Here is a 27,370-nt window from a genome sequence, read left to right on the forward strand (position 1 = left end):
GATAATCTTTCCGCTTTGGTCAGGTAAAATCAGGAAGGAAGTGTTTTTCAAGGGACTCTCGAGGTTAAATAAATGACTGTTAATTTAAATGTTTTCTTCCATTAGTCATGTTAGGCCCTCGGGCTGGCAAGTGGCCTGGATGCCGCTAATGGCCTTTTCGGTGAAATCAACTGACAGAAAATGATGATATAATAACAATACCTGGTATATTGGAAAGTGGCAAATAAAGGCCGGTTTTTTATCGAAAAGGAAATGAGCGTTATTTTTATCTGGATTGCATAGTGATCACAGGACTCAAATTGTTGTGAAAAAGTTTGCAGGAACGAAAATGTTTACAAATGTTTTGTACGAGGTGTATTGTTACCAGGAATGTAAAGAAGATATGTAGTTTTACTTTATGAAACTTTCGTTCCTCCAAGATCTATCATAATGAAATCACTAAACTGAAATACAAAGGAAGCTTTTAAGTATGTCAGTTTAATAAGGCCGATGAAACCGTCAGTGAAATAGCGATTTTTAAGAAGATTATGATAGGAAGTAAAGTTCAGCCCAGACACTATTTTCATAGGTTTAAAGATTTAATCTATCCCTTCGCCCAAAAACATCCATCGACGGGCCGTATCGTAGTTGCATAAACTTTCCTTAACTCTTAAATCATTAAATACAAAACAATTTGAACAAAGTAAACTCCACATCTTTTCATCGCATGCCATTGGTTGACTTCCCTTCAAAGAAAAAAAGAGAGACTTTTTCCCATTAGAGCATAGCTCTTTAAGATAAATTATTTACAACTTTGAGATTATTGATCCAACAAATCCATCGCACTGATGCGCTGTTATAATTCGCACAGACTGAGTGTCGCCGCGGTCTCTTCATTCATTGTCACATGAGGTATGTAGGAAGGAAGAGATTATTGTTATTGCTTTCTTTAATTATATAGGTAACAGTAAGATGAAAAGTTTGGTTAATGTGGTTGAAAAAACATTCCTGTCTATACGCACAAATCTCGTCATGTGATATTTGATTTTAAGGTGGTGGCGTCCTCTTCAGCCCCTTGTTTGCGCGCGAACGCAATATCTACCATTGTCTTGGGAAGACACTGATCTTGGTTCTGGCTTTGTTCGATATTATGGCTTCCATCCACATTGTCATGTTAGCGTTACGGTTTATACGATTGAACAATTTGCCCTAATTTTACCATTTCGTCATTTGTAGTCCTTGTCTCTCATGTTCATTCAGTGAACTTTGCCCCTTCTTGTGTTCTTGGTTTACTGCCACCTTTCTTTCTGTTCTTAGGTCTTGCTCAAATGATATTTAGTACTTCCCTAAGATTGGAAGTTATTATTATTGTTCGAAAAGATATCGTTACTTGGGCACAATAGCAACAGGTTAGTTTTTTTTAGGTTCAAGTTAGTTTTGTGCAAAGCACAGGAAAAGGTAGTTAAGTATAACGCATTATATTTGGGGAGAAAGCGCTAATGAAAGAGTATCACAATACTACTAATTGATTTGCGTGCCATCGAGGCTGTTCTGGCCTCGTTTTCAGGCCATTCTCACCAGACCTCGTGCTACTTCAAGCAACTTTGTTAGACACGTCCTATTCTGTTTATCCAGACCGCGATACTTTGGTCAGAAATCATTGACAAATTGTGCAAGACTCTGATTAAGCATTCGTTAAAAGTAAACTTCTGGGCAACACAGTATCTCATAGAATGCCATACTGTCTTTGCTAGGTCTTGCTTGAGGAGGGACTTTTCTCTTTGCTCAGGCGGTGTTGTTTTCATCTTCCAGATTGACTCAGTATCTACCCGATGTACTGTGCGTGATAGTTCACAGATATATTTTGATTCAATTATAAAGAGGATGGAGGCGTTCGGAAAGCCACTTGTTTAAAACACGTGATCAGTTCGTGAACCTGAATTAACTAGAAATCTGACTTTGAAGAATGCTAAAAAAAGATCACGATGGATCACTCATCTTTTCTTTGGGTTTTTGTCATCGCAATATTTACAGGAACAAAGAAACCACATCATGAAGCATAGGCTAATTATGGTGACTGGCAATAATTACCGCCTTTTTATGGTTAATTTAGCAAACCACCTGTTTTAAGTGTTCTTCTAGAAGAGGAATCTTGAAGTCTCTCTTGTTGAGTGACTCTCTTGAATGGACAACAGAAGCGAAAAGAACCAGCAAGCGAAGGAAAAAATCACGCGAGTTATCGTTATTCGATTTCAAGTTTTTAATCGAAGTTACGAAACATTTTTTTTGTTTATACAAGTGCACCACGAGCGTAGGCGTCGCCGTTTACTTCGATTTGCAATTCCTACGATAAAGTGCACAGATCTCTTTACAACGCTTCAGTGACGATAACGAGCTTTGTAAAGTTTCTCTTTCGAGTTATGCCGTTTCACTGTAGCACAATACAATATATATTAAGCCCGTCATTAAAAGAAACCACGGATTAAGAGCCCTGAGTAATAAACTGAAAAAGTTGAGCGGGGCCATTTGCGAAACAACTTAAAAGGCTTAACGAGTTAAGCAAGCTGTTATTTAATACAAATAAATTAAGGGGTAAGTTTCTATAGAAACTGTGGTGCTGCGTCGGTGGGAGAGTGTAACAAGGTAGTTTGGTTTTATCAACTAAATTGATAATTTGAATTGGCCGCCGTCAAGAGTTTCAAAGCTGACGTTTCGAGCGTTAGCTCTTCGTCAGAGCGAATGAACGAATTCGTTTTGACGAGGAGCTAACTTTCGATACGTCAGCGTAGAAACTCTCTACGAGTGCCAATTTAAGTTATCAACTCAGTTGATATAACCAAACTAAAATGATTACCTTGTTATTTAATACACCGCTTTGGCAGGGTAAGCTTCGGCTTAATATTGGGCCACTTTGGTATACCTAACCTTTGGCATTGGGTGCATGATGAGTCATTGGTAAAAGAGAGTACAGGTCAGAAAGCAAGACTTTTTCATTACAATTAGGACTAACAGTACTATTCAGAACAATAAGTTCGATTTAGAACGACTTTGTGATAATCATGACCTTAATTTCAAAATTAATCTTTATTTATCTGTGCCCAAAGTAGTCACTTCCACTTGAACCTCAGCCTGCTTGAAGCCTGGTTTCCATGAGAGAACACTTTTTGTTAGAACCAGAACACAGTGCAAGCATCAATGGAAACCGATTTACAAGAACCCCAGAAATCTTGGTTATGAAATTGGGTCTTTCATAACTTTGTGAACTGAAAGTTGTTTTTTAAAAAAGTGTATAAGCTGAAGAACTATTTTATCTGGAAAATCGATCTTGATAATAATACTGAAAGGGATTCAAGGCCAATGTCGATGCCCTTGACATTCCATATATCCTCCATCTTTCTCCCCTAAATACTCATCGGCTACTCCCCAAATTGTTGTAAGAAAACTATTTAATAACCTGTCAGAAATTTGCAGTAAAAATGAACGAACTGAAACCCTGCTCTTAGGCTTGGCTAAATTTAAATAGTAACATTTCTCCTCGAACTGCAGTGTACGATCCACCTCGTAGGTAGCGGTCGGTTTGGTATTTGGTAGCACAGTCAGGAACTCATGAAAACCTTTCACTCCCGTTAATGACTAGAGAAGAACTACTCTTAGCAATTTCACAATATTTTTAAACAGAATGGTGGTGAGAAAAATGGAAAAATATCAACTTAGGGGTCTTGATTGATTTAATACCAAATTCTCGGTGAAAAATTAAAAAAAATGTATAGTAGAAAGTGAGAAGAATTGAATAAAGGGGTAAAGTTCCTAAAGAAACTGTGTTGCTGCGTCGGTGGGGGAGTATAACAAAATAATTTGGTTTTATCAACTGAGTTCTTAATGTAAATTGGCCACCGTAAAGAGTTTCAAAGCTGACGTTTCTAGCGTTTCGCTCTGACGAAGGGCTAACGCTCGAAGTGCTGAGAATTGAATTTTGATCTCTTACGTGATAGAGCTCATGGACTCTCTTCCGTATCTTTACCCGTGCGTTGTTTTTTTTTTTTATGCTAATCACTAAACTTGGCTACCTTAGTGGACTCATTTGCTCCCAAAAGTAACCCAAAAAGTATTTCTCCTTACTATATTAATATATTTGCAAGCAGAACAGTGATGTGAAGAAATAAATATAATAACTATGGTATGTTGTCTAAGTTACGGACATCGAATTTTTTTGGAGGTGATATTGTAAGGACGGAAAGACAGACAACGCAAAGAATCGATGGACCTTGGCAGTGATGAACTTAGTGAAAAGCATGGGAAAACCTATCATCAAATGAATTAATTGCAGTCTTAAATGAAAATCGTCACTTAAGAAATAACTGATAAGCACAAGAATGTAGCACGCGGTATGTTCGAATGTAGTATCTGTAAAACATTTAATTTATAGTACAGCACCATTTGGAATCCCCAGCGGTTTGTTGGCGAATTAATATAAATTCTATAAATAAGAATACCTCCCAGGACTTTTTAAGAAGATATCGCTAATTAGGATTGTTATTTGATAGAATTAGGAAAGGATCTCCAATCGTCAGAGTGTTGAAATCTGTTTTCCTATTTTGACTTCGACAAGATAATTTAGAGTAAAAAGAAACATTGACTTCAGCAAGAAGTAACAGAGTATTTATTGCTTTGATAATGAGTACGTTGGAGAGTTCGTTAAGATAACGACGAATTTCAAACAAACTTAGTGCCAGTAAGTGTAGAGGCCATTTCATGCAGAATTTTTGTCTACACCTTTGGCACTTAGAAGCACGTGCTGCTCTGCGAGCTTCAAACCACGGGAAGTGCACAACTGAGAGAAACAGTGGGTGAAAAAAATCTGTATTTGTCGAATAAACAAAGATGCTGTCTTGTGAGAGGAAATGATCACGTCCCAATTTTTTTATATTGCATCTGTTTAGCAGACTCGCGATAAGGTATCAAATAGATTTGCTATTGACTCGCTCAAAATAAACTAAATTTCAAGTGTTACATTTCTATCGCTGATCAATTTTGGAGTATTCTCTATATATGTAAGGCCGCCCTATACTGAGGTTCTGATAACCGTCATCACCTTAGGTGAAGGTGGCAATCGGATGGAAGACAACTTTTATCAACATGTACCTCGATGAAACTGTTTAGTTAAACATTCTTCATGAGTGAATTTTTAAGTTGAAAGAGAACGTGCTCCGAGCCGAACACTCTGGTTGTGCGATGATGTCAATATAGACGTGATTTACTTAATTATTTAACAGTCGAGATGGGGTAGGTGGCAACAATACAAGGGGTTGATATCGGGTGAGATTGCAGATCAACGTATGTCTGACCTATAATTAACTCCCCGTGATTGAAACTTTTCTACAGTTGTGCGTGTCTTGATTCCTGCGGACTCCTCAGACCAATTGTGAGCGATAGAAAAACAACCTTGGATTAATTTGTTGAGTCACAGCACGTTTTCCCGTCTCATTTGTGATTGAGGAAACAGTTGTAATTGGCTTTAGGCCATAAACAGTTCCGCGGACATTCCTAGAAAAACTGTTCATGGTTCCCACAGTCCACCCAATATCACCCGCGGCTCAACAGAGTCGAGTTTTTACTTAATTGGAAGGGTGGAGAACGCAGTGTGAAGGTTGATCTCCAGTATTGGTCGCTGCCTGTATTTTTTGTCACAATAGCGGATCATGGAAGTACCGCAGGACAACAATACTCAGTCACCACCCCTTTTTAAATAACCAAACTAGTAATATTTGTTCCCCCATTTAATTTCATTTTTAGATCCTCAAAGTCTTCGATAACGACACTTTTATCGACTTTGTTTAAAGCACTCACTTGGAGTGGTTCCAGCGTGAGCCTAACCCTATCTCCAGCCTGTTCTCGTCAGTCTTTCAGCTAGCCAAAGAGTCTGAGGTTTGAAGTTTGAAGTTTGACGCTTGAGAGAAAAAGGGAGAAGGCTGCCATAGTGAACGAACCTTTTTTTGACCTATTGACTTATTTTGACTATTGACCATCTGTCCCCCGTGATAGGAACATGCTTACACTTTTTTTCCGTTGAAAGTGAAATAAATAGCAACAGGTCATTTCCTCTGTTGAGTACCAGTTAAACAAACGTCCTCTCGGTGCATTCTCGATGGCTATTCCACGACGCTAAGTGGGCTTTCAAAAAATGTGAAAACAAAACGTGTGCTGGATAAAATTAAATTACTAAAATTATTTTTATTTTTCAGAGGTCCACCTCTTTTATCGATCAAATAAAGGGGAGAGTTACGCAAACGTAGCGTTTCACGATCGAAGTATATCAACATTCTACATCATAAGAGAGTCCTTAAATACATATTTTAGCCTTTTGAATAACGCGGTTTTGGTTCACGTCAATTGCACTTTATTTATACTTGCGGATGTGACCTCGTTGAGTTAACTTCTCTCTAAAACCCCTTACACCTTAACATCAATATTCATTTTCTCTACACTGTTCCCTCTTTACATACCCTATGGTAATGAAAAGGAGAATTTGTTGGACAATCAAGAGCTTCTTAGATTGGTGATCATTTCCATTAATCTCATGACCTTTACAATTGATTCAAAGACAGTACTGTTGAGAGAAATTAGAAGCTAACCAATGTTAGGCGTTTAAAGGCTAAAAGCCTTCTTATTGTAGTCTTCGAGATAGATTTCTGTCAGTGCAGAGACAGGATGAGTTCATCATCTCCAGCCTCTAGGCATTAGGTACTCTGTAAAGTGTAAACGCAATTTTCTACAGTGTTGAAGGTGAAAGATGGCTCACTGACTAAGTTCTAGAATCTCATAACTACTTCATTATCTGTTGCACATTTCAATTTTTGTCATTTTTGGCTCGTTTCTGACGGGAGCCCAACACTATTGATAGGCATTTGTTCCTGAATATTACAAAAAAAATAATGATGATATCAATTCCCGTAATTGCTAATTCCAGGTTTGAATGTGATTTTGCTCTGTGAGAAAATCTTCTCTGAGAGATTGAAGGCAAAATAATTAGTAGAAAGGATATGGATAGCCGTACTTCGTTTGTGGTTCTCTTCAGTATTATCTTCAATGTACAGGTTATACTCCACATGCAAAAGCAGACCTGGGTCTATAAATAAAGCAATATTTCTTAGTTTACAAAAGTGCAGAGTCCAGTTTTATATTGCGTTTCTCTAAGCTTAATGAATAAGATTGATAGCCATACTACCCATGGCTGTACTGCCCCTTCAAGGAAAAAATACTGAAATAGAGCCTAGAAGGCGTTTTAACAATGGTTCAAGTTCGGTATGCTTGGACGTGCGTCAAGAAAGCTGGGTCGAGCACGCAAGCTTAGGCCTAGAGGTACACGAACTCGAGGCTTACAAGTAAAAATCCTATGAGGACTATGGTCAGACCCCAAACCACAATAGGAGGGGTTTTGAGAACCAAGCTACCAAAATATTCAACTTCTCCCACTATTTGCCAAGTTAAAGTTTACATTTAGTGGAAACTAAAATCAGTCTCACCAGGCTCTGCAATTCTCGTATGTACCAGCCCCCTGCTGACTTTGATGGCTTCCTTTAGATGCACAAAAAAATCGCATGCGAAATGTTAGTGTCTGCCTCTTTTGGCATTGAGAAAAGGGAAATAAGATAAAGTAAAGAGAAAAGAAAAAAACTGCTAGTTCTTTGCCAAAGGCAATAAGGCACTGGCTAGGAGAGAAAACTGCTTAAACCCTGTGTGAAATTCAGTAGAAGTCAAGCCAAGTTAGAACTATTACGAATCGCTGCTACTGCTGGTAGTTACAGGGAAGGCACACAAAGACCACTCACGCCACAGTTTTTAGCCACACCCCTAGAATTAGCTGCTGCTAATGCTAGTCGTTACAAGAAAGGCACACAAAGACAACTTACGCTTAAGTTTTGTGCCACTCCCCTGGAATTAGTTCAAGAGGACCCAAATCGCTCTTTCTGATAATCCTGTCCATGCATACCCTGATGATGGCCAGCATCAAAGAGCCCCCTTCTGCTCTTTGTCCTTAGTAACCTGGCCCGTAGAGAAAAGGATTCAAACTAGGCTCTCGGACAGAAATAGCAGTCGAAGACTGACGACAGTCGGGTTACCCACCTCCCCCCATACCAGTATTTATCATCAGTCATCGCTGTCTTTCTAGATTTCACGCATTAGACGAGAGCTAAAGCTAAGTAGCCCCTAATTTGGAAAAAACAGTGTCCAGGCCTTTGATCCAGTATTACCTTGAAAGATGCTATTCCATTTCCTTGCCTTTACCACCCAGTTTTAAAAAATCCAGCCGGACATAAATTGCATGTACCACACAGGTGCATAGTGCTTTTTGCACGCACTGATTGGATAAACCGGGGGTGATAAGCAGCACTTTTGACCTCTAAGCAGCTGAAGGGACAAGATTTTTCGTCAAGAGTTTTGTTTGCGACCATTTCTTGTTATTTTGATAGAAATAAAGATATTTCTTTGGTTCTCATGTGGTATACACAATCATTCACCTTCGAGTTGGTTTTAAGTGGTGGATGGTTATCGAGCCGCGGCTATGCACCTCCACTTCGGTGTAATTGTTAAATATCATGGAATGAGAGAGTGGCAAAAATCAGAAGTAACATTAAATCTACGATATACTAGTGCTACACTTTTTTGAACGAAAATCTCCAATTTAGTGTAGCTTACAAATTGGTAAAAAAAGCTAGATTCATTTGTCTTACTCGAGCTGTTACTTCAACAAGAACAGCTCATGGTCTTTTGTTTCGTTTCAGGGGTAAATTTACTAATGCGAATGCGACACATTTTCCACATTCCTCTTTATAATTTTTAGCATTTTGTTTAGGACATTTGGCTGTAAGCCGTGTTTGCATCATTCGTATTACCTACATAATCTATTATAATGTTTCTATTTATACAGATGAGGAGAAGTTATTTTCGAGACAAATCCTTTGTCCACAGTCTCTTAATTCCCTTAACTCTTCATCTACTAGGCACGCATATTACGTTGTATTGCATTTGCGTTTCGTCTGTTTTTCAACAACCAGTGTTCCTGGTTTTGGTTTTAAACAACTCTAATACACTTGATAGGTATAAAGAACGATCATTGCAGTATGATCTTATTACAGTATACCTATGAACTCAGTATTTCATAACTTGAACATACGATGGAACGGTTCGAAGAACCTTAGAGGAAACTACACATCGTTGTGTAGTCACATGACTTTAAATTAAAACTCCGCGCTTTTAGGTACAGACCGGTTGTATGCATATTAGCTTTCAGAGCCCGGTGAAATTTGTAGGAACGAAAAGCGCATGGCTTTAACAGTCAAGGCCGGTTTGCTGAAAACAAGATTAGACTAACCCAGGACTAGAGCACGTTTCATAAAGTTCACTAACTTTGATGACAGTCTAAACGTAGATACTTTGTTTCCCTTAGTTTTTCCGACAGACCTCAAATTGTCAGCACAACCAAACGTTTTTATGCAACAGAGCAAAAATCAAGGTTTAATTTTAATCCTGGATAAGCGCTAACCGCCTTTCAAATAACCGGCCCGAAGATTCGAGTAAACGTGACTAAGCAAAGAATTAGCACAAAAAGACAGCACAAAAGATACAGATTTTAGACATTATACCCTATATATATACTAGCAAAACATGATTAGTAAAAGCGGGTTTAACTGAATGAAAATCAGAAGCAGAGAAAAGAAAACTGAATTTTCCATAGTTTACAGGTAGTCACTAACTTTTACTTTCAAAGTGCCAACTTTGAAGTCGATGAACATCGGGTTTTGCAGCTTCTATGAAGAACACAATTTTCAACCGCGTTTAACGAAAAAAACTTAAAAAGAGGCTTAAGCTTTCGTGTGAATGGGGGTCTAATAAGGCTAAATATCTTTAGTAAGGTTTACAGCGAAAAAGATACTGATTTTATACAGGTAATAAGCTAGCGATTACAGAATTACCTCTCCTATTCAACTTTTTCTTAAGCCTAAGATTTAGTCTGGATTCCCTATTCAACTCCTTCACAGCTTAACGTTTTAAAAATTATAAATATATATTGCAGTATTACTAGGATAATTAATAAAGCCTATTTGTTCGGCTTAGTGTCGCATCCTCGTCAAGGTGACGTTTGCTCCTGAAACCTTGTTTGAAATCTAAGTCTGACCACTTTTTCAGATTGTAAAGAGGAACCACACCGTGCGAAAATTATCTTATCTTAAATTATCAAATGTGCTAAAAATTTAACCAAGGACGAAGGCCGCTATACTATAAACAACTCAGTTATTTGCCCGCACACCAATTAAATGGCGGAAATACAACCCACTTTCGCAAACAGCTTCTGCTCTAAGTATGGGTATCGCAGTAATCCGTCTTTTGAGTCAGTATTGGTAAGCGGTCACGTAGCTAAGCAATACTTAGGATGGCGGCGTCCGTGGCCGTTTTGTAGCACACTTCAAGTCAATTTTCAAACGGTAGAGTTACTCATTTAAATCTCAAATAGCAGTCAGTGTCAAAATTCCGTGTATTTTTCCCACTAAAGAAGAAGAATATTGTATGTTTCTAGAGCATTCTTCTCCTTTAGATGATGACTTTAAGAAGCAAAATTCCTTTGAAATTTATTTCCCACCGGGAGCAATAAATAAATATACAAAAGCTCCCGAGTGGTGTTGTTCGATGTTAATAATGGATACTAAAAAAAACAATCCATTGTCGCCTTAATAGCTAGACTTAAAATTTCAAAGAAAAAAAAAACTATAAAATTACTTGCTTATAATCTAACCCTTCCTCTCTCAGTATCCGATATAGTGAGACGTTTTGTGTTCTGTGGTCCTTCACCTCAGGGCTTTCTTTTGATGCAGTGGAATCTCTGCTCACAACCATTTGATGCGCCTTCGCACTCGTACAAACTCCGACACTAAGCTAAAAGCATTTTTTTTCACCACCATGAATTTGACTTTTGGTAAGCGGAAAGAAGCGAAAAGGTTAAGAAACAAAACAAGCCCTATATCTTACCAACTGAACGTTGTAAATGCAGCGAAATTCAAAAGAAAATTTTGTCTTTTGAAATTAATTACAAGGCGATAAAAATGTGCCTACTCTATGCTCTCTTTAAAAAGCTTTTAAGATTTTACAATTACTTGATATATTTCTGCATTATGGTGAATTTAATTACAATGTGCAAATCACTGTCTACACAACAGAAACTCGCCTGTTTTTGTTGCTGTCAGATTTCGGGACTGGCAAAATCCCCGGTTTAATTGAAACGTAACCAACAATCGCACTACTATCTTCTTTAGCTGCTACTCGAAGACATACCTAAGGAGGTTTCAGGGTGAACTCAACTTCACCTGAAAGTTTTTTGTCACTATTGCAGAGGTGAAGATTGTTCTGCAATACAACAATTTGCACTTCAGACCTAAGTTCGCCCTTTATCCCGTGAATATTTCATAAAACTAGTTGGCCTACTACTTAACTGTACAGCCGTTGGTTGTAATGGCGTCGCGGCCGTTGTTGTAGAGTTTACTTTAGCTGAGGCTGTTCGGGTATTAAACTTCAGCCATCGCTTGAATTCTCGCCACTTCTTCATCGACACATAGATCTTCTCTACCTGCTTTTTACGATATAAATCTATTCCTTCAAGTTTGCCGCCTTTTCTCCAGTATTTTCTTCCTCTGAGGAGCTTGATGTTTGATGCTCGTTCTATGAACTGCACGGCCTTGACTCCCCCTTTTTCTGTGCTCAGCACCGGTCTCGGTCGTCCTCTTCTGCTGAAGGCGATGAGACTCTTGTTATACCTTACAGAGGTGAATTCGGTGTAAGCGTTATCAGCCACACGGTCTGTAAATTCGCAGTTGTCCTTCCATTTGCCTCTTTTCTGTTGAGGGATATTCAACAAACGTTTGTTGCTATTTAGTGATGAGTATTATGGAACTCTTTATATGAAGGTTGGCTGGTCTTTAGGGAAGCCGTAAAGCCGCCAGAGGAGTTGAAAACAATTGGCCTGGCTTGTTCAGAGACCAGCAAGGTTCGTATAATGCATACATGTATGAGACTGTAAAGCGTTCACATGTAAAGTCTGAGAGGAGATGAATCATTGCCTTGTTATCATTAGGAACAAGTATCGAGTTAGAACGTCTTCAGTCGTAAATAGATATATCGTAACTTCCCATACAATTGGTCTAGTAGTAAGCAAGTTTTCAAAACAAAATAGTTGCTAGCACAAGACAAGAAGAAGTTCAATACTTATATAGGCAACAATTTAGAAAGGTAAATGATGACACATGGTCATCTCATTATATAAATAGAAGAATCAAGTAATACATGCAAACTTGCGTTAGATGTACCGATTATCTGTCTGAAAATGTTTACCTTGTTAAACTTCTAGAAAACGTTTTTGTTTTCATGAAAGTAACCTCGGAAACATAACAGAATGGCACAGACAATGACAAGAGCTGTTGTTTCGTGTGTTGAAACTAAGAGTATGCCTCTCTCGCCTCGTAGTAAGGTAATAAGTTTGTCAACTTGCCACTTCCTCAGATGAAGCCACCCAAAAAATTCTATCATTCTTTTCAAAGTAAGTTACCAGTTTCAGGCGACAAATTATTCTAAATTGTGCTATTTCCTTTGGTAAACTATCATTCTTGGCAAACCCTCCCACGCACATATAACTAAACCGAGATCGGCGGCATCGTAAGACACATCAGAAAGATTAACTTGTACAGTGCGGAAGATATTGCGGTACAGACACAACGCGTTTGAACTTTCCGCGTGGTTCTTTCATTGCATTATGCGGAGCAGCAGGCTTATTTGAATGTGCTGGTTTTCTGTCCTTTTATAGTTAGCTCTACATGCTGTTTATGTGGGCAAACGCGCCAAGCGTCAAACTGACATCGTCTGTGTCATGTTGTGTGTGTCTATAAAGTGCACGAATTTGTTCAAAGCTAGAGCTTTGAAAACTTGTCCGCGTTATACGTGGTAATACAGAATGATAATAACGTCATGAAAATAGCTGAAAAACTTGGCTCAGTCAATATTTGTTACGGTCTATTATCCTACAACAAAAAAAGACTTTCGAACACGGCTAAGAAACGAACTAAGACCGGTCAAGTCTTAAAAAGACTGTTGTGCTGGCAAATGTAACATGCTAAAACGATTTTAGGAGACATTTTTTCTTACTGATTGATTGATTTTCCTTCTTTGCCTCATTTCTGACAGTTTGAGAACACTTATCCGATTTTGTCCTCTAAGCAATTTTCTAGTTAATTCCATTGGGCGAACCAGTAGCATTTCTTTAGTATACTCATCGGCAACTTTCTAATTTCCACAGTGATTTGTATCCTAAGCAATTTTTAAGACAAATGCTTGCAGGCTTTGAGTAAATGTCCAACGCATTGCCTCTGAAGAATACTTTTTTTAAAGAGATCCAGTCACGTAATCTTTATTGGATACTTCAATTAAGCTAACATTAATCAAGCCTTATCGGGAAGACGATCGGATAAAGTGAGCAGTTGAAAACACAAGGCATGCAGTCAATGTGAAGACAAATTGCATGGCAGGGATGACCTTGCACAGATTATTTTTATCAAGATAAAATTGCGTATGAGGTCTCAAGCATTTGCTTACATGCGTCACCGGGGTTTTATTTACGGCATGAAGATATTAAGCTGTTAGCTCGATAACATTCCATTTTGAAACCCTACAATCAGTACATAGGCGTGCACCTATCCGGCATTTATAGCATTCCTTGCAAATGTGTCACTATGGCTGCAAAACCGCATGTAATCAACACTTGGTAGACCTCAAAAGGTGTTACACGGCACTCTTTGGTGAGATCAACACATTTGATGTCTCATACAAGAAGAGTTACCGACTTAACACGTAAGCTGAAGTGGTTCAGAAAGCTCATCAGAGCATTACGGTATTTTTTAAACTAATCAGTTTTCTCTTGAACGCTTTTGAAAGATGTTCGCGTGGAGGAAGGAAATCATGATAAAAAGGACTACCGATTGTTCTTGTAACTAATGAATTAAATTATTTTTAGTCTGAATCAATTAGTGGAAAGATCAGCTGATCCGTGACAGTGAAAAGGAACCTTTTTTGTCCCTTATTCGAAAAACATTTCTTTGAAAGCAGAGAAGGACTGAGTAGGATGAAATAGTCCTTCTGACAATTACACCTGATATGTATAAGAGACAAATTCTTGAAGATTACCTCTCTTGTTGTACGGAAAACTATGACTGTTTTTTCGTAAAAAAGAAAAACATGAAACAAAAATAGACTTAACACGTAATTACAATAGCTATTCTAAGCAGGTTCCGGTCCTAAGTAACGTTGCGAGCAAATATGACAATCAAGGTGCTTGCCGCCCAACTGTTAGTCAGTGATACTTGTTTAACACTGTCTAATACTTTTCCACTTACCCTTGCTCTAAGTCGCCCTTTCTTGTCCACGCAGAGATAGAAATTGGAAACTGAGCCTTTAATACGAACTCGTCCAAAATTGACTGATTCGATGACCAACTTGGCTGCGATGAAAAAATTGTAAAATTTTAGGAAGGGTCAGGAAAAGGTAGGGGAGGGAAGCGGTTAATCGAGTTTAGTTAGTAACAAGTACACTGTATGTGGGTAGAATACCGATAGAGTGGGTGTACAGAAGTTGCATGTTTTGATAGTGTGACTATGTAAAGGAAAGAGATGACTTGTAAAACTGTCAGAGGTACTTTAAAAAAAAATGTTTGACTACAATGATATTCTATAGATAACTTTTTAAAAAAACTGAAGTACAAAGATGGCCTCAGTATATTTAGACGTGATCGAATTATATGTTTGATCGATGACTGTCTCAGAGGTTTTTTTTTTTAACCAGAGAAGGGCGACATTTCTATTTCTGTGGAGCGACTTGAATATCAGATGCATTAAGTCTCTAGAATTTTCAAAAACGTCGTAAAATTGTTTGAACTCTCAGGGAGATCACACAGTGTAGACACCAAATTGCGGTTTTCTGAAGTTCTGCCTCCTGGCACCGCAACAAAACAAAATGGCAGCTATGCAAACCCAACTATCCATTCCTCTTTGTTGTTTACTTTACCGATGAAAGGTTCGAATTAGAATGTTACAGTCGATAACTCGAGACTGTCGAACGTGTTAAAATATAGTCATGTATCTGGTCGAGTAGGTCACTTTAAAGGCGAAACTGGACATTTTCTCTTTGTTTATTTTTGTCGCTAGACCAACGGTCGCTTGGTAGCAATTATAATGCTGTGGCAGTAATTATTAAAAGCGCCTTCGTGTGATGCAAAACTGTTTGTTACCTGTCGCGAAATCTCTTTCATACAATTAACGAAAAGAGGATTAAGTATTTGAAAACGGGTTCTCAAAACGCAACAATAAACCTACCACGGCGATTCGTTGGTCTGTCAACTATAAGCGCACTTCAAGGATGTTGATAAATCACACATATTTTTCAACAAAAAGTTGCAGTTTAAGAGGTCTTCCTTTGCAAATGGGTTTGCTCAATTATTGACAGATTCTTGGACTTCTTTTCCTTTCACACTTATGTAAACAAAGCTCTCATAGCTTGGCAATCAAATAAGTTTGTGTCAAACACTATTGAGACTCTTGAATTCTTGACGAGGTACTGTGGAAAGGAGTAACCCGAGCTATGTCAAAAGGGCGACGAGACTTTTTTATCACGCACTTTTGGCTCGTCTGTCGAAAGAACAAGTACTCCTGTGGGTAAGGTTTAAAATAACTTTTTTAATTTGGGATTTCTTTCAAAGAACCTGCATTTGTACTAATAATAGCTACAATTAACCTTTCTGCCTTCAAAATACCCTGTATTATTTAGAAAGAATGCGAAAAATTTATGATTTTCTGAAACTATTGACAAGCATGTGATCATAGTTTTGATTTTCGCTGCATTCACTAACGTAAACGTAACTTCAAGTTGGAGAAAGAAACGAATAAACAAGCCTTCTTGTGGTTTGATAATACAGAGTTCGAGAGAGAAAAACCATTTAAATGCCATGCACTCCCGCTTTAGTACACAGAAAAAAGCAAAGTAGTCCTAACTTTGGGCTTCGCACAAAATTTTCTTGAAAATGCTCCAAAGATTATTTCAAAAATTCCCGCAAAACATAACAGGCATCAAAACAGTCAACTCGTTTCATAGATGAGGAAAAGAAAACTTCAATGTTCAAGAAGAGAAGTGTAAAAGCGACATTTTTACCGTTAAAACCTGTCAAACTGAGAAACAAAAGTGTAAGAGGCCGCTTTCACAATAAGCATTAAGCTTAAGGCAACAGACAAGTAATAACCGCCAGAGTAAACAAGCTTTTACAATATTAATTATACAGTAACAAAGCAATTTTCGAGTTAGTACCGTATTTGTCGCCGTCTTCACCGATGGCGTCTACGCTTCTATCTGGATTGATTCTAACATGGCGGCCGCTATTCCTTGAGTACAACTGAATGAATCTCCGAAAAGCTACGCTATTTGTGTCACTCTTGGCCTTCTGTTCCAAATAATGTTGGTCATAAACCTTTTTTTCTTCCGGTTTCTAAGAAGAAAATACATGAAAGAACGACAAACTGCGTGAGTTGAATACACGATGCAATTCTGTTTAAATTTGGTTCTTGCAAGAATCACGATCAGTCTCGATTACCTGATTAACACCGCTCTCTTCAGCAAGTCCATCCGGCAGTAATGAACTGAAACAAAAAAATGACGTCAATGTAGGATTTACTTGGTTGTTAAAGCACAGAAACCGGTCTTTAGTACTTAGCCAAGTGAAAAATTATTGATGATACTTCAGGAAGACGCAATCATTTATATTGGAAGCGCTGAATTGTAATCTCATTCGATCTCATTTTCATAGGAAGCCTCGATTCGCTGGCCTTTCAAAGCCTTGAATTGGGACAATTAGCAAATTACTTACTGTAGCGTGAGAAGCGTTAATACCCGAAGCAGATTCACCCCCAAGGCCATACTGCACTAAACTGAATGCCAGTGGCCTGCCGCGAACCTTTTATCATGCGTCACGGCTACACCCGTTACGTCAACCGGCAAATCAGGCGCGCGCCTTTGTGGGAAATTAAAAGCGAAATCGGCCGCAAAGAACAATTAGGAAGTGTTAACGGAAATGTAGGACAAGTGTAACCGACTCCTTCTTAGCGAAGGAAGGAACCTAGTCAGTGGTCTATCCAACACGACCTCAAGAAAACATTGCAAAGTACAATCTGAGATGTAGGAGGAGACATAAGTCTCGGCCATTAATAAGGTGTGCCCCCTAGTACTTGCTAGGAACAATTAACTGTAAATGTAATTAAGATGCTTATCACAATCTTTTATCGTCGGCCGCTGGGTGACCTTTCTAGGTGTCAATCTAAACTTTTCACGCCTTAATTAAATTTTAAATGCTGAGAATTGTTGCTCATTGAGTGAAATTTGATGCCACAGGTGTTTAGACACAAGTCTCTTGAGCGAGCGATTTTTTTCAGACGACAGCGATCAAAGGGGTGCGGGTGCTAAAACGCACGCTCAGAGTAAATTATTCTGTTGCCCATTAAAAGGTGCAGCGGCAACTTAAATGGTTCGTGAGAATAACACATCGATTAAGTCGTACCTGTTATTGGACTTAAAGAACAATATGTCAATAAAAGTGTCTGAAAGCCACCGACTTACTTCATTTAACAACTTGAAAAAAGAAACGGATGTTTGGAAGATTAATTGGCCGTGAGATATCATGAAGATTTTTGAGCCTTGATTATACAGCCATGTCGAGTTCACGAGTTGGTTTTTCCTGCGCTTAGCAAAGGATGTGAAAAATGTTCTTGCACTCATATCTAGCCACAGGTTTAGATTTTGTCGGATGTAGCCCCATTAACGTTTGTTCTAAAACAATTTAGAAGCGCGAACTGTAGTCAACCTGCTACTGGGCTGAAATACGAGATCGAGGATTAGGTGGAGTAAGATAATAGTTAGAGTAAATTAACACAGATAATAAAAATGTCCAAATTATTGGCTAATATACAGTGTGAACCAAACAACCAACAGAATCCCACACTATTGCTGTGTTACAGCTCATCAAGGTATGTCAACAAAATACCAAACAAACTTATATCCCTTTTTTGTCTTATCGAAAGCTGATATCATCTGCGCGCACGTGTCGCGGCTAACATTCCTCAGATAGAAAACCTTCCTACGAATTTTCCATGGAAAATTCTTGAATAGGCTACTCTAATGTGACAGTTTACAATTTTGTCAGTGACTAGAAATGATAGTTTCGGAAAGCGGAGCATTAAAAATCTCCGGGCGGCTTCTCTTATGAGCTCTAAAAAGGTGACAATCTCTATTTCCTTCCAGGCACTTGGAGAGCTCCTTGTAACCGGCCGAAAAATCTTAAACCTGTACAAAACACCTTGAAGAATTTCCCCTAAATAGAAATGTTTCTAAGGGGGCTGTTTATAAGTTCTCTCGGCAAGTGGTGTCCGCCACAGAGAACCGCGTAGTATACCAAAGGAAACCACTCCAAAGTAATGACGTTACAAGGAAGTTTGACAAATTTCAAGTTGACCATGGATGATGTCCACAAGTCATTTGTTAAGACTTTAATCTGTGCGTCGTTATTACTTTAATTGAGTTGGATGATTGCTGTGTTCTTTAAACTCAAGGTAACGGACGGTTTGGCTCACGAAGATCACAGGATCTTGTTGAGAGTGTAGATAAAGCGGTAAAACATGGCAAAAAAATTAATTGGATATTAAGTGGCCAGGGTTTTCATCTCAGTGAAGCTATAACCAAAGAAAAGGGCGTGAGCTGTTATCTTGGAAGAAATTTTAATCTTGAAACTTGATTTTAAAAGCTTATCTTCGAAAAAATATCTTTTGCAATCGATCTCGTTGCATAAATAATTGAGAATTTACAGGGCTCCTTTTCTCTCCTAGATCCATCGGCTCCACGAAATCTTTCCATACTGAACAAAGGCATTATATTATCTGAGAGACGGTACATCAACAGAGGATACAGGATAGGCAGGAGGTTGTTTTGGTGTCTAGTATGCTTGTCCCTTTCGTACTGGAGAAATTGCTTTGAAATTAGATACTAGTATCTGTCTCCCTGGTTTAGCGGTCATATTTCTGGGTCTCTGGAAAGAGAAGTATGGTAAAGAGAAACCGTCTTCTTTTTATCAATGGACATAAAGAAGAGTACAAATTCAGAGAAAGTTATATCCCTCAAGTTCCTTTTAAAGGCGCAGTGTTACATACAGACGTTCTTCCTTTAACGATATTTGTAACAATGGAGTACATTTCCGATCCCTTAGAGTTCATTTTGAGTTGACGGAACTCACGGTTTTTTTCTCGGACTTCAGCTGATTCCAGTCATTTAGCTCGTCAAGTAGAAGGCGTATTTCGAGATTTCCGCTCTGGTTAGTGAGCTATCACCGGTTACCACATATCGATGACTTGATTGATATGGGAGATTTCCGATAGGGTTAGAGGGTAGCTCGTCGTCTAAGGACGTACACGATTTTCATCGTAAACTATCGTATGTTTTCTTGGCAAAATTCTCTCTCAATCCATCGAAAAAGCTCACAAGAGATCGTGTAATAAAAGGACTTTCTGAATATACTACGTTCAGCCTCAAGGTCAATTGATACATGGTGTAAGATTGTTAGATGACAATCCATATTAATTACTCGCATTTTGATTTCACAGCAGGAACCCATTGTGCTTCTTGGAGGGTCAATTGCGCAGTTTTATGCTAGAAAAAACTTGTTTCTTCGGCAGACTTTGGGCGCCGAACTCCAAGTGTAGTTTGAGCTGCGACGTATATAGTTACATGGGAATTCTTTTGCGATTAAATGAAATCGTTACATAATTCACAGTCGTTTCTGAGGTCCCCTTGGAGTTCATATTGCAAAGGGATTTAGGCAAAGTTACAAATCCTTTTGACTAGTTTAGATTTCTTAGGCTAAGAGATACCAATGATTTGTTAAAATTAGTGCCAGTCTTTTGAAACAAGGATACCATTTCTCATACTGGCTATTAATATGCAGTTCCTGCCGTCACATTTCAATGTTTTAAATGGGTAAACAACTGTAAAGAGTTTGGGTGAAAATTTAATTCAGAGAAATCTAAGTTTTGTGCCAATTTAGGATGCACATCTGAACAGATTTTCCATAAAAAATTGTGAACCAGATGATTTTTTAAAAAACAATGATGGCAGCATTGTGGGGGCGTGCTGTGCTTTTGGCTTGCAGTCTGCATGACCATATAACATAATACCTTGGTAACAAAGACCATAGGAGACAGACACTGCTGAAAACTGATAAAATAGCTGTCGCGAATAAGCAGCTGATAAGTTCATTCAAAAGCTTTCATCTCTCGATAAAGATACATAAATACAAATCCACATTGTTTATAATGGACACTAGAAAAATGTGGGAGGACCTTGGTTCGACGCTATTCTGGTGAATCTTTTTCTCTTGTGAATCTTTTTCTCCCGAATCTTTACTGGGATCTCGAAATCTTTCTGGATGGAGTCAGACTCCCTTAAATGTCACTTATAATTGCAAAGTTTTTTATGAGGTTGAGCTGAATTGTTCTCCTTGTTTGTGAGAACAAGATCTTATCATTTTATGATCCTTGAAGGAGGACTACTTATTTGAATTGTATGAATTTATAATACTCTTTTTCAAGTACGCCCGTTAGCTAAAGAAAAAACCGAAAACAAAACAAACTCTTTTGGAAATTTCATTGCAAAACCACAAAGGGAAAGTTTGAATTACTTTTCCAATCCAGATAATTCCACTAAAATGTTATGAAAAAAGTATTTTTGAACGAGCAAAATCATTTCATCTATTGGAATCTATTAACATCGGGATTCAACAATACGGGAAATTTACATCATTAAGACTGTGCATGAGGCGGGACACCTGTTCCTGACTGGAGCCAGGATTCTACGGAGCTGACAATCGTTTTCACTACAAATTAGCCAAAGATAAGGAACATTTGACTGTGTTGAAGGAATTCCCAGGCGTGTTTGGAGAATTCCCTTTGCGCACGAACCGTGTTATTATTGGAAAGTGGCCAAAGATGATTGGCGACAATGGATTTCAGATGATTTCTTTCTGTCGATTTCACGAATTCCTTAAGAAAAAATTATTGAAGATCAAATAGTTTTAAATCCTTCCTTTTGGGATCTGATGGGGGAATTAGCCAGACCTCCACTTCAACTGTGATCGATCTTTTACTGATCCTTTACGGTTGTCTGTGTTGATTTAATTGAGTTAATAAGTCTGAAGAAGCAACTGCATTTCAAGACAGAGAAAATCCATCGGAGCAAAATTGGTAAAGGTGGTCCGACTGTCGTTAAGATCATAAAACCTTTAATAGTATTAAAGAATTTACAGATAGCTTTAAAATTCTTCACAGTGTCTTCTCTGTCCAAAGGAGATTACACAGACCGTCACAAAGATGACCAGGTCTGAGTAGTTTGAATTACATTGAACGCTCGCTAAGTTTCAAGTAGACAATCGGCTAAGGCAGAACTCGTTGAACTTCCCGTATGTATGTAAAAGAGGGGTTCATTTCATCTCGTTTGACGCATTTCCGTGTGTTTGACTCAATTTTAGAGGGATGAGTGGAAGAACTCGAGCATCACTCGACAAGGGTACTACCTTGAAGACAATTATAGACTGTACTAAAAAAAACATGCTTGAATTCTAGGGGATTACACCAGGATAAATTGCGAGCGGAAAGCTCCTCTTGAGCCAAATAATTTCAAAACCAGAAAAAAACACATCAATATTTATGCGCACCGCATTTAGCACTGTACGTGAGCTAAGAGCTGTTATCAGGCCAACAACTTCCTCTCTCGACTGCAGACATATTCATTTTGCTCTATAAAGTATAAATAATATTGCCAGTTTCCTATTGCACCTGTAAATAGAATTTTGGCTACGAATATCTTCCTCTATAAAGTTCGTGCCGTCACGTTTCAGTCGGAGACCTCAGTTATTTTGCGGTCAGCTAGGTATTTCTTCATGAGTTTGCCGGCCGGCTGTGAGCTGAACAAAGATGAAATAAGGCTATTCTTGAACCATTTCGCAATCCTTTGATTGAGGTATTTGTTCCTTACCAATGACTTAGTGATTTTTCAACTGAACCTATTTTCAGGTTACTACTTGGTTGAGCCGTTATCATGACTAATCGAAAAGACGCCAGATTAACTAGAGGAATTAGTCTAGGCTGTTACATGCACCACAAACATCAAGAGTACCTTTAAATATGTGTCAATGAAACAACGACTCCTTGTTTCAAGGAAGGAATAAAAGCTGAATAGTACCTTAACGTGGCTTATATTTGAATTCCCTTAGCATCGATGAGAAACGCTGGACTACGTAACTGAATTACGAAGCGCTTACGTATTTCAGTTACGTGATGTTGGTGGCCCTTTCCGTGTGTTTTTTTTTTCTCCACTTAGAGGCATAAATCCTTTACCCTGACTATTACGAATCAACGACTTTCACTGATAAGTCATTAATGTCCAAATGATCATGATTTATATGCCATGGACGAGGATGAAGAAAACATAAATAGACGTTCATGCAATTAAAGTTTTTTTTATAGTCGAGTCACTGTCAAATGGTGGCTTACTAATCGGATAATTGTCGCGAAAGATTATTCACCTTTGCGCGAGAGGCCATTGGTGTTATGGCCGGCCAAACTCTGAGAGGCCTTAAATATCTACGTAAGTGTCAATAAACGTGCCGGATCGGTAAAGAGCACTTTACAAGGACCTAGTTTAAGAATAACATCAAGTTTTCGTGGTATCGAAATACAGTTGATGCCACTTGAGAAAACTCAAATCTGAAACGAGTTGAAATCAGAGAAAATATATAACTGCGTATATAAACCAGTTGCAAGCCAACATCAGAGGCTGCCGCGTTCATAAGATAAAACATAGTGGTATAAATCTATAATTTCCTGAGCAATTTTGTTCAGGGGGCATGTCGTGTCCGCCCGTCCTCTCAGAATTGCGTTGCTAGGTTACAAAGATTTATTGCATTACTCAGACATTTTATTCTTGATCAGTTTGGATTCTTTCTTAAATTAGTCGCAAGATCGCTTTTGGCTTCATAAGATATACAATTATAAATAAAACCTTTAAGTTAATAACTGTGATTTCGATATCATGTTGACTGATGTTTCTTTATCTTGGTATGCACAAGATGTTTACCCGGTTGGGTACTTAGTCATAGCTTCATATCATTTCGATGTGACTCAAAAACAGGCGTACTTGACACGTAGTCCCTAATTTTCCAAACACCGTCTTGACTAAGAAAAGGAAAACATAGGAAAAAAAAAAGAAACAGTTTGACCCGTGTTAGGTATATCTTTTAAAAAAACAAAATCTCATTTTCTTAAGCTGATTACTTTGAGGCATGTAAGCCAGGAACACGTACCTTGCATACCTGCAGTTTATACATTAGCAATTTTCAAGAAACATACTTAAAGATGAAGTAAGTAAAAAGAATAATAAATTTCTTAAAATAGCATTATTGCTTTTTCATCCTCATCTTATCAAAGGAAAGCATGTATATCTCCTCTCAGCGGAAATGATATTTCGTCGTCTCTTGTAAATCACTTGGCATAAAATATGATATAATCAAAATATTCTCTTGAATAGGAAAACCCTCTCTTGGATCTACTTCAAATGCTCTGTGGGATAGAAACGATTTAAATCACTATTTTCGTGTCAAGACATCATCAAGTGCTGTAATTCGTGGCGACAAACTAACGAGGTCCTGGGACTAATATGGTTCTGTGAATCGCTTCTGCAGCTTTTTGCGTTAACTGTGGATTCAGAGGAGTTACGAGTATCGTAACTCTAACTAATTTCTCGAGCTCGGCAGGCAACCGTTTATGGAAGTCTGTGTTAAATTTTTATCGTGATATTTTTCGGAATTAAACTCAAGGGGGACCTAATCACTAAGTGTTTTCCACCTCTGAAGTATGTGCAAACTGCGTCACAGGCCATTACGGCGCGTGCTAAAAACACTTCCACTGAAAGTTTATTTAAAAATGGCTAAAAAATAAAGGAAAATAACTTTGATGCTTAAATTGCCAGCCTTAAATAGATGAATGCATGATACACCAGATTGGCTTACTAATGAAATTAACGCCCACTGCTTTTCAGCCGGAAGATGTTGACTTGTTTTGTAAAGCCGGATAAAAAGTAACCCAATTAAAATAAAAGTTTACCATTTAAATCGACTGAAAGCTGGAGAGAGGGAGCAGATTTTACTCCAAATTCTAATCTTGGCTGTTATATAGTTTCTACAATCTTGAGGGCTAACCTTTAAATAGCCCACATGCCTCTGAATCTCTATAAGTTATAGCAGATGCTTGAAACATATTTCATCTACTGACATTTATCCCTAGGTCTGGGTACTAACGATTTAGGTCAGATTATTGCAAGTTATTCTGGCTTTTACGCCCTCAGATGAGATCTTAAATTTAAAGCTATTATGAAGTCTTGAAATCAGCTTTTTTTTTTCGTTGCAAAACTTAGCGAAACAGACCGACTATTAGCTTGAATGACGTGCTGTTTAGACAGACGTGGCTTTAACTGCGTTATGCATAATGTTTCGGGTAAGAAATGTTTAGAATTTATTAATCTTTTATATCATTTGCAAAGTGTTTAAATCACAGGAAAATCTCCGGCTATTATGAATTCATAACGAGACAACGCTTGAACAATCAATCAAATGAAAATTCACTTCTACGATCAGAGAAAAAAAAACCAAAATGCTTCACTTCAAGGCTGAAAGAAGTCTCTAAGGGAACCTTCACTTAGTTTTACATTGCAATCGAACACAATATTCACTTTCAACTTAGGACAGCGTGTTATAAGTTAATTACTTTCTTCGAGGGACTGCATCTGTCGCACAATTATGACTATTTACCACAAGCTTCTGAATCTAGCGTGTTTTGGCATCATAGATTTAATAGCGAAGTAGCTAGGAATAATCAGACTTGCAGTTACCGACTTCTGCTTTTAATTTCTATGGACTAAGCTCTTTAATAATGGTTCCTTCTCAAATTACAGCCAAACTGAAACATGCTCTTTAATAATGGTTCCTCCTCAAAATTACAGCCAAACTGAAACATTTCCTCTACGCATATGCAGTCGTCTACTAGTTCTAATTATAGGGGAAAAACTTGGCGCGCTTCAGAGAAAATTGTTCCGTCTTGTTGAATCCCTATTTTGGGCAATTAATTTCAATTCTTCTCAGTCCAAAGTTCGGTTGGAGTTATGGTATTGTCTCTTGCTCGACTGACTGGTTCGAGGAGGGAATGTGCATTTATAACTGAGAGAGTTAGGAGCAGTTGCAGGAGTGAATCTTTTCAAGCATTGGTTGCCGAACGCTCCCGCGAAAGTGGAAGCTAGATCAAAGGCGCGGGTCAAAGGGCTTTCTCGAAATTACTAAGGTAGTCTGCTTTAGATAGCAGAGATTTAGCGAATTGTACCGACAGTTCACAATAAATGCTACGGAGACTGATTGAAACAAACTTCAAAAGTGGGGAATTTTAAAAATGCGTCATTTTGAAACATTGTGTTTCTACTGTGGAAAGCAAAGGGTTTATATAAATTTCTTCACACAATGCCGCTTCTACTAGCATTCTCAGGTATTTTGAAGGGGTGGCGAGGATAAAACGCCTCAAAATGAAAACACAGAGGTGTGGTCAGGTGAAAACAAACTAGAAAGCTGATGTGAACGTCAACGTAAGTATTTCGCTCCGTTTCAGTTAAGGCGAGACGAATACTCTTAAAAACGTTTTTGTTGTTGTGATCGGGGCCGAAATATATATCATGATGACCAAACAAAATGTGACTCTATGGAGTTAAACATAAGTGCAATACCTACCCGAATCAAATTACTAAACGGATTGAATTTGTGACCGATAAATGCTTTAGCAGGATTGAGAACTTGTGTACGTTTTGTTCGAACGGTAAGTTGAATGCCGTAAGTGGTTTCAGAAAAAGTGAAGACCTGATCTTGGGATACTCCTTTTTTTTTTAAATATAATTTCAAGGAGGTATCTTTTAAGGATATACGATATGACGGTGGAGACTCTCTTAAAACCATATGTTTGTTATCGTTGTAAAAACAACGAAGGGTGCAGAAGATATATTCTGACTGATTTGACGTAAAACTATGGACGATGCCACCGCATGTGATATCTATATATGGCTTCTGGGTGTGGCTGAGAACTTCGATAAAGAGAACTTCACATTAGAGTGATAAGTTAGGAATAACAGGAAAGATTTTCAAGGCGGAAAATCATCTAAAAGATAATCTCGTGAGAGTAATGTCCTTCTATCGTAAATATGCAATCAGTTTGGAACTATCATCGCCTTTCAGTAATAAAGTGGAAAATCTTTCCAGAAGCTTTGTCTCCTAAAAAGCTGAGCTTGAAAGTGAAATAAGTTTAATACACAAAAAGAGGCATGTCTGTCCTCGATGAGCTCTTTTCCTGACTAATAGGAGCAGATAAGTAAATGATATCTCGTGAGGATGACTGAGAGTTTGAAAACACTGGCAACTGGCACAGATTCGCATTTTTAATTATTTTCATCAGATAATCATGTGCATTGCAGTTTGTATCCAGTAAAGTTTGGGTGGAATAATCAGCCGCTAACGACAATAAAAAACAAATGACTTACAGGAAGATCATCTTGATCGATAAATTGATGGAAGTGCGTCATCTAACGGGCGGGGTATAACCTAATAACCTACAGCAGATGAGAAAGTACTTCATTAGTTCGTGATTATCACGAAAGCTCGACTGTCCATCCAAAACTTCTCGTTGCAATTGAATTGTAACTGAAGGGCCTTTTATTCTAAAATGGACTATATTTACGGAAAGGAGGAGACACAATACGAAGAAAATAGAATCGATGAATGTGTGTGGTCTTTCGACTTCGCGAGAATTGAAATAACGCCCAATAAATTTACCTGTGTTAATTAACTTCTAAGGTGAAGCCTTTAAGGTTGGTCTTGATCTTTCATCATTGTATCGTTGCGGGTAACCAATTAAGGATCAAAAGCTTTCATGTAAAGAACGTTCTTATTACAAAATTATGGTGTTATGGTTTCTGAAAGCACTGTCCGAGAGAGGTTGTTCCGTTCGAGATTTACCAGTAATCCTGTTGATCCCAGTGCGTAGATCAAAGTTAAAGACTAATGGAGTAGAAATTGAGAGAATGAAGGAAGAATAGAATGTGCTAAATTGTCAGTTTCACTAATTTTGGAAAATTTTGCAACAGATTCCGGATATCATGTCAAAAAAACACGCACTACAAAGAAGTT

General features: G+C 38.1%; 2 protein-coding genes across 2 annotated transcripts in view; one reads left to right on the plus strand and one right to left on the minus strand.

Annotated features, from left to right (window-relative positions):
• The window catches only part of LOC113681346 (uncharacterized), a 42,760-nt gene extending 23,140 nt beyond the window's left edge, over nt 1–19,620 (plus strand). Inside the window, exon 3 of the transcript XR_003447183.2 lies at nt 18,936–19,620. The gene's annotated coding sequence lies outside the window, so the exon portion shown is untranslated. The remainder of the gene's footprint in view (nt 1–18,935) is intronic.
• On the minus strand, nt 8,793–17,309 carry LOC113681347 (fibroblast growth factor 8). The gene is made up of 5 exons (XM_027198444.2): nt 16,928–17,309; nt 16,655–16,700; nt 16,372–16,549; nt 14,412–14,515; nt 8,793–11,866 (listed from the first exon to the last, which is right to left on the minus strand). The coding sequence occupies exons 1-5, from the start codon at nt 16,975–16,977 to the stop codon at nt 11,408–11,410; spliced, it is 837 nt and encodes a 278-aa protein (XP_027054245.1). The 5' UTR covers nt 16,978–17,309; the 3' UTR covers nt 8,793–11,407.
• Nucleotides 19,621–27,370: the final 7,750 nt, after the last annotated feature.

This window comes from Pocillopora damicornis, chromosome 2 (assembly GCF_964200805.1).
Source record: "Pocillopora damicornis chromosome 2, jaPocDami1.2, whole genome shotgun sequence".
NCBI lineage: Eukaryota > Metazoa > Cnidaria > Anthozoa > Scleractinia > Pocilloporidae > Pocillopora > Pocillopora damicornis.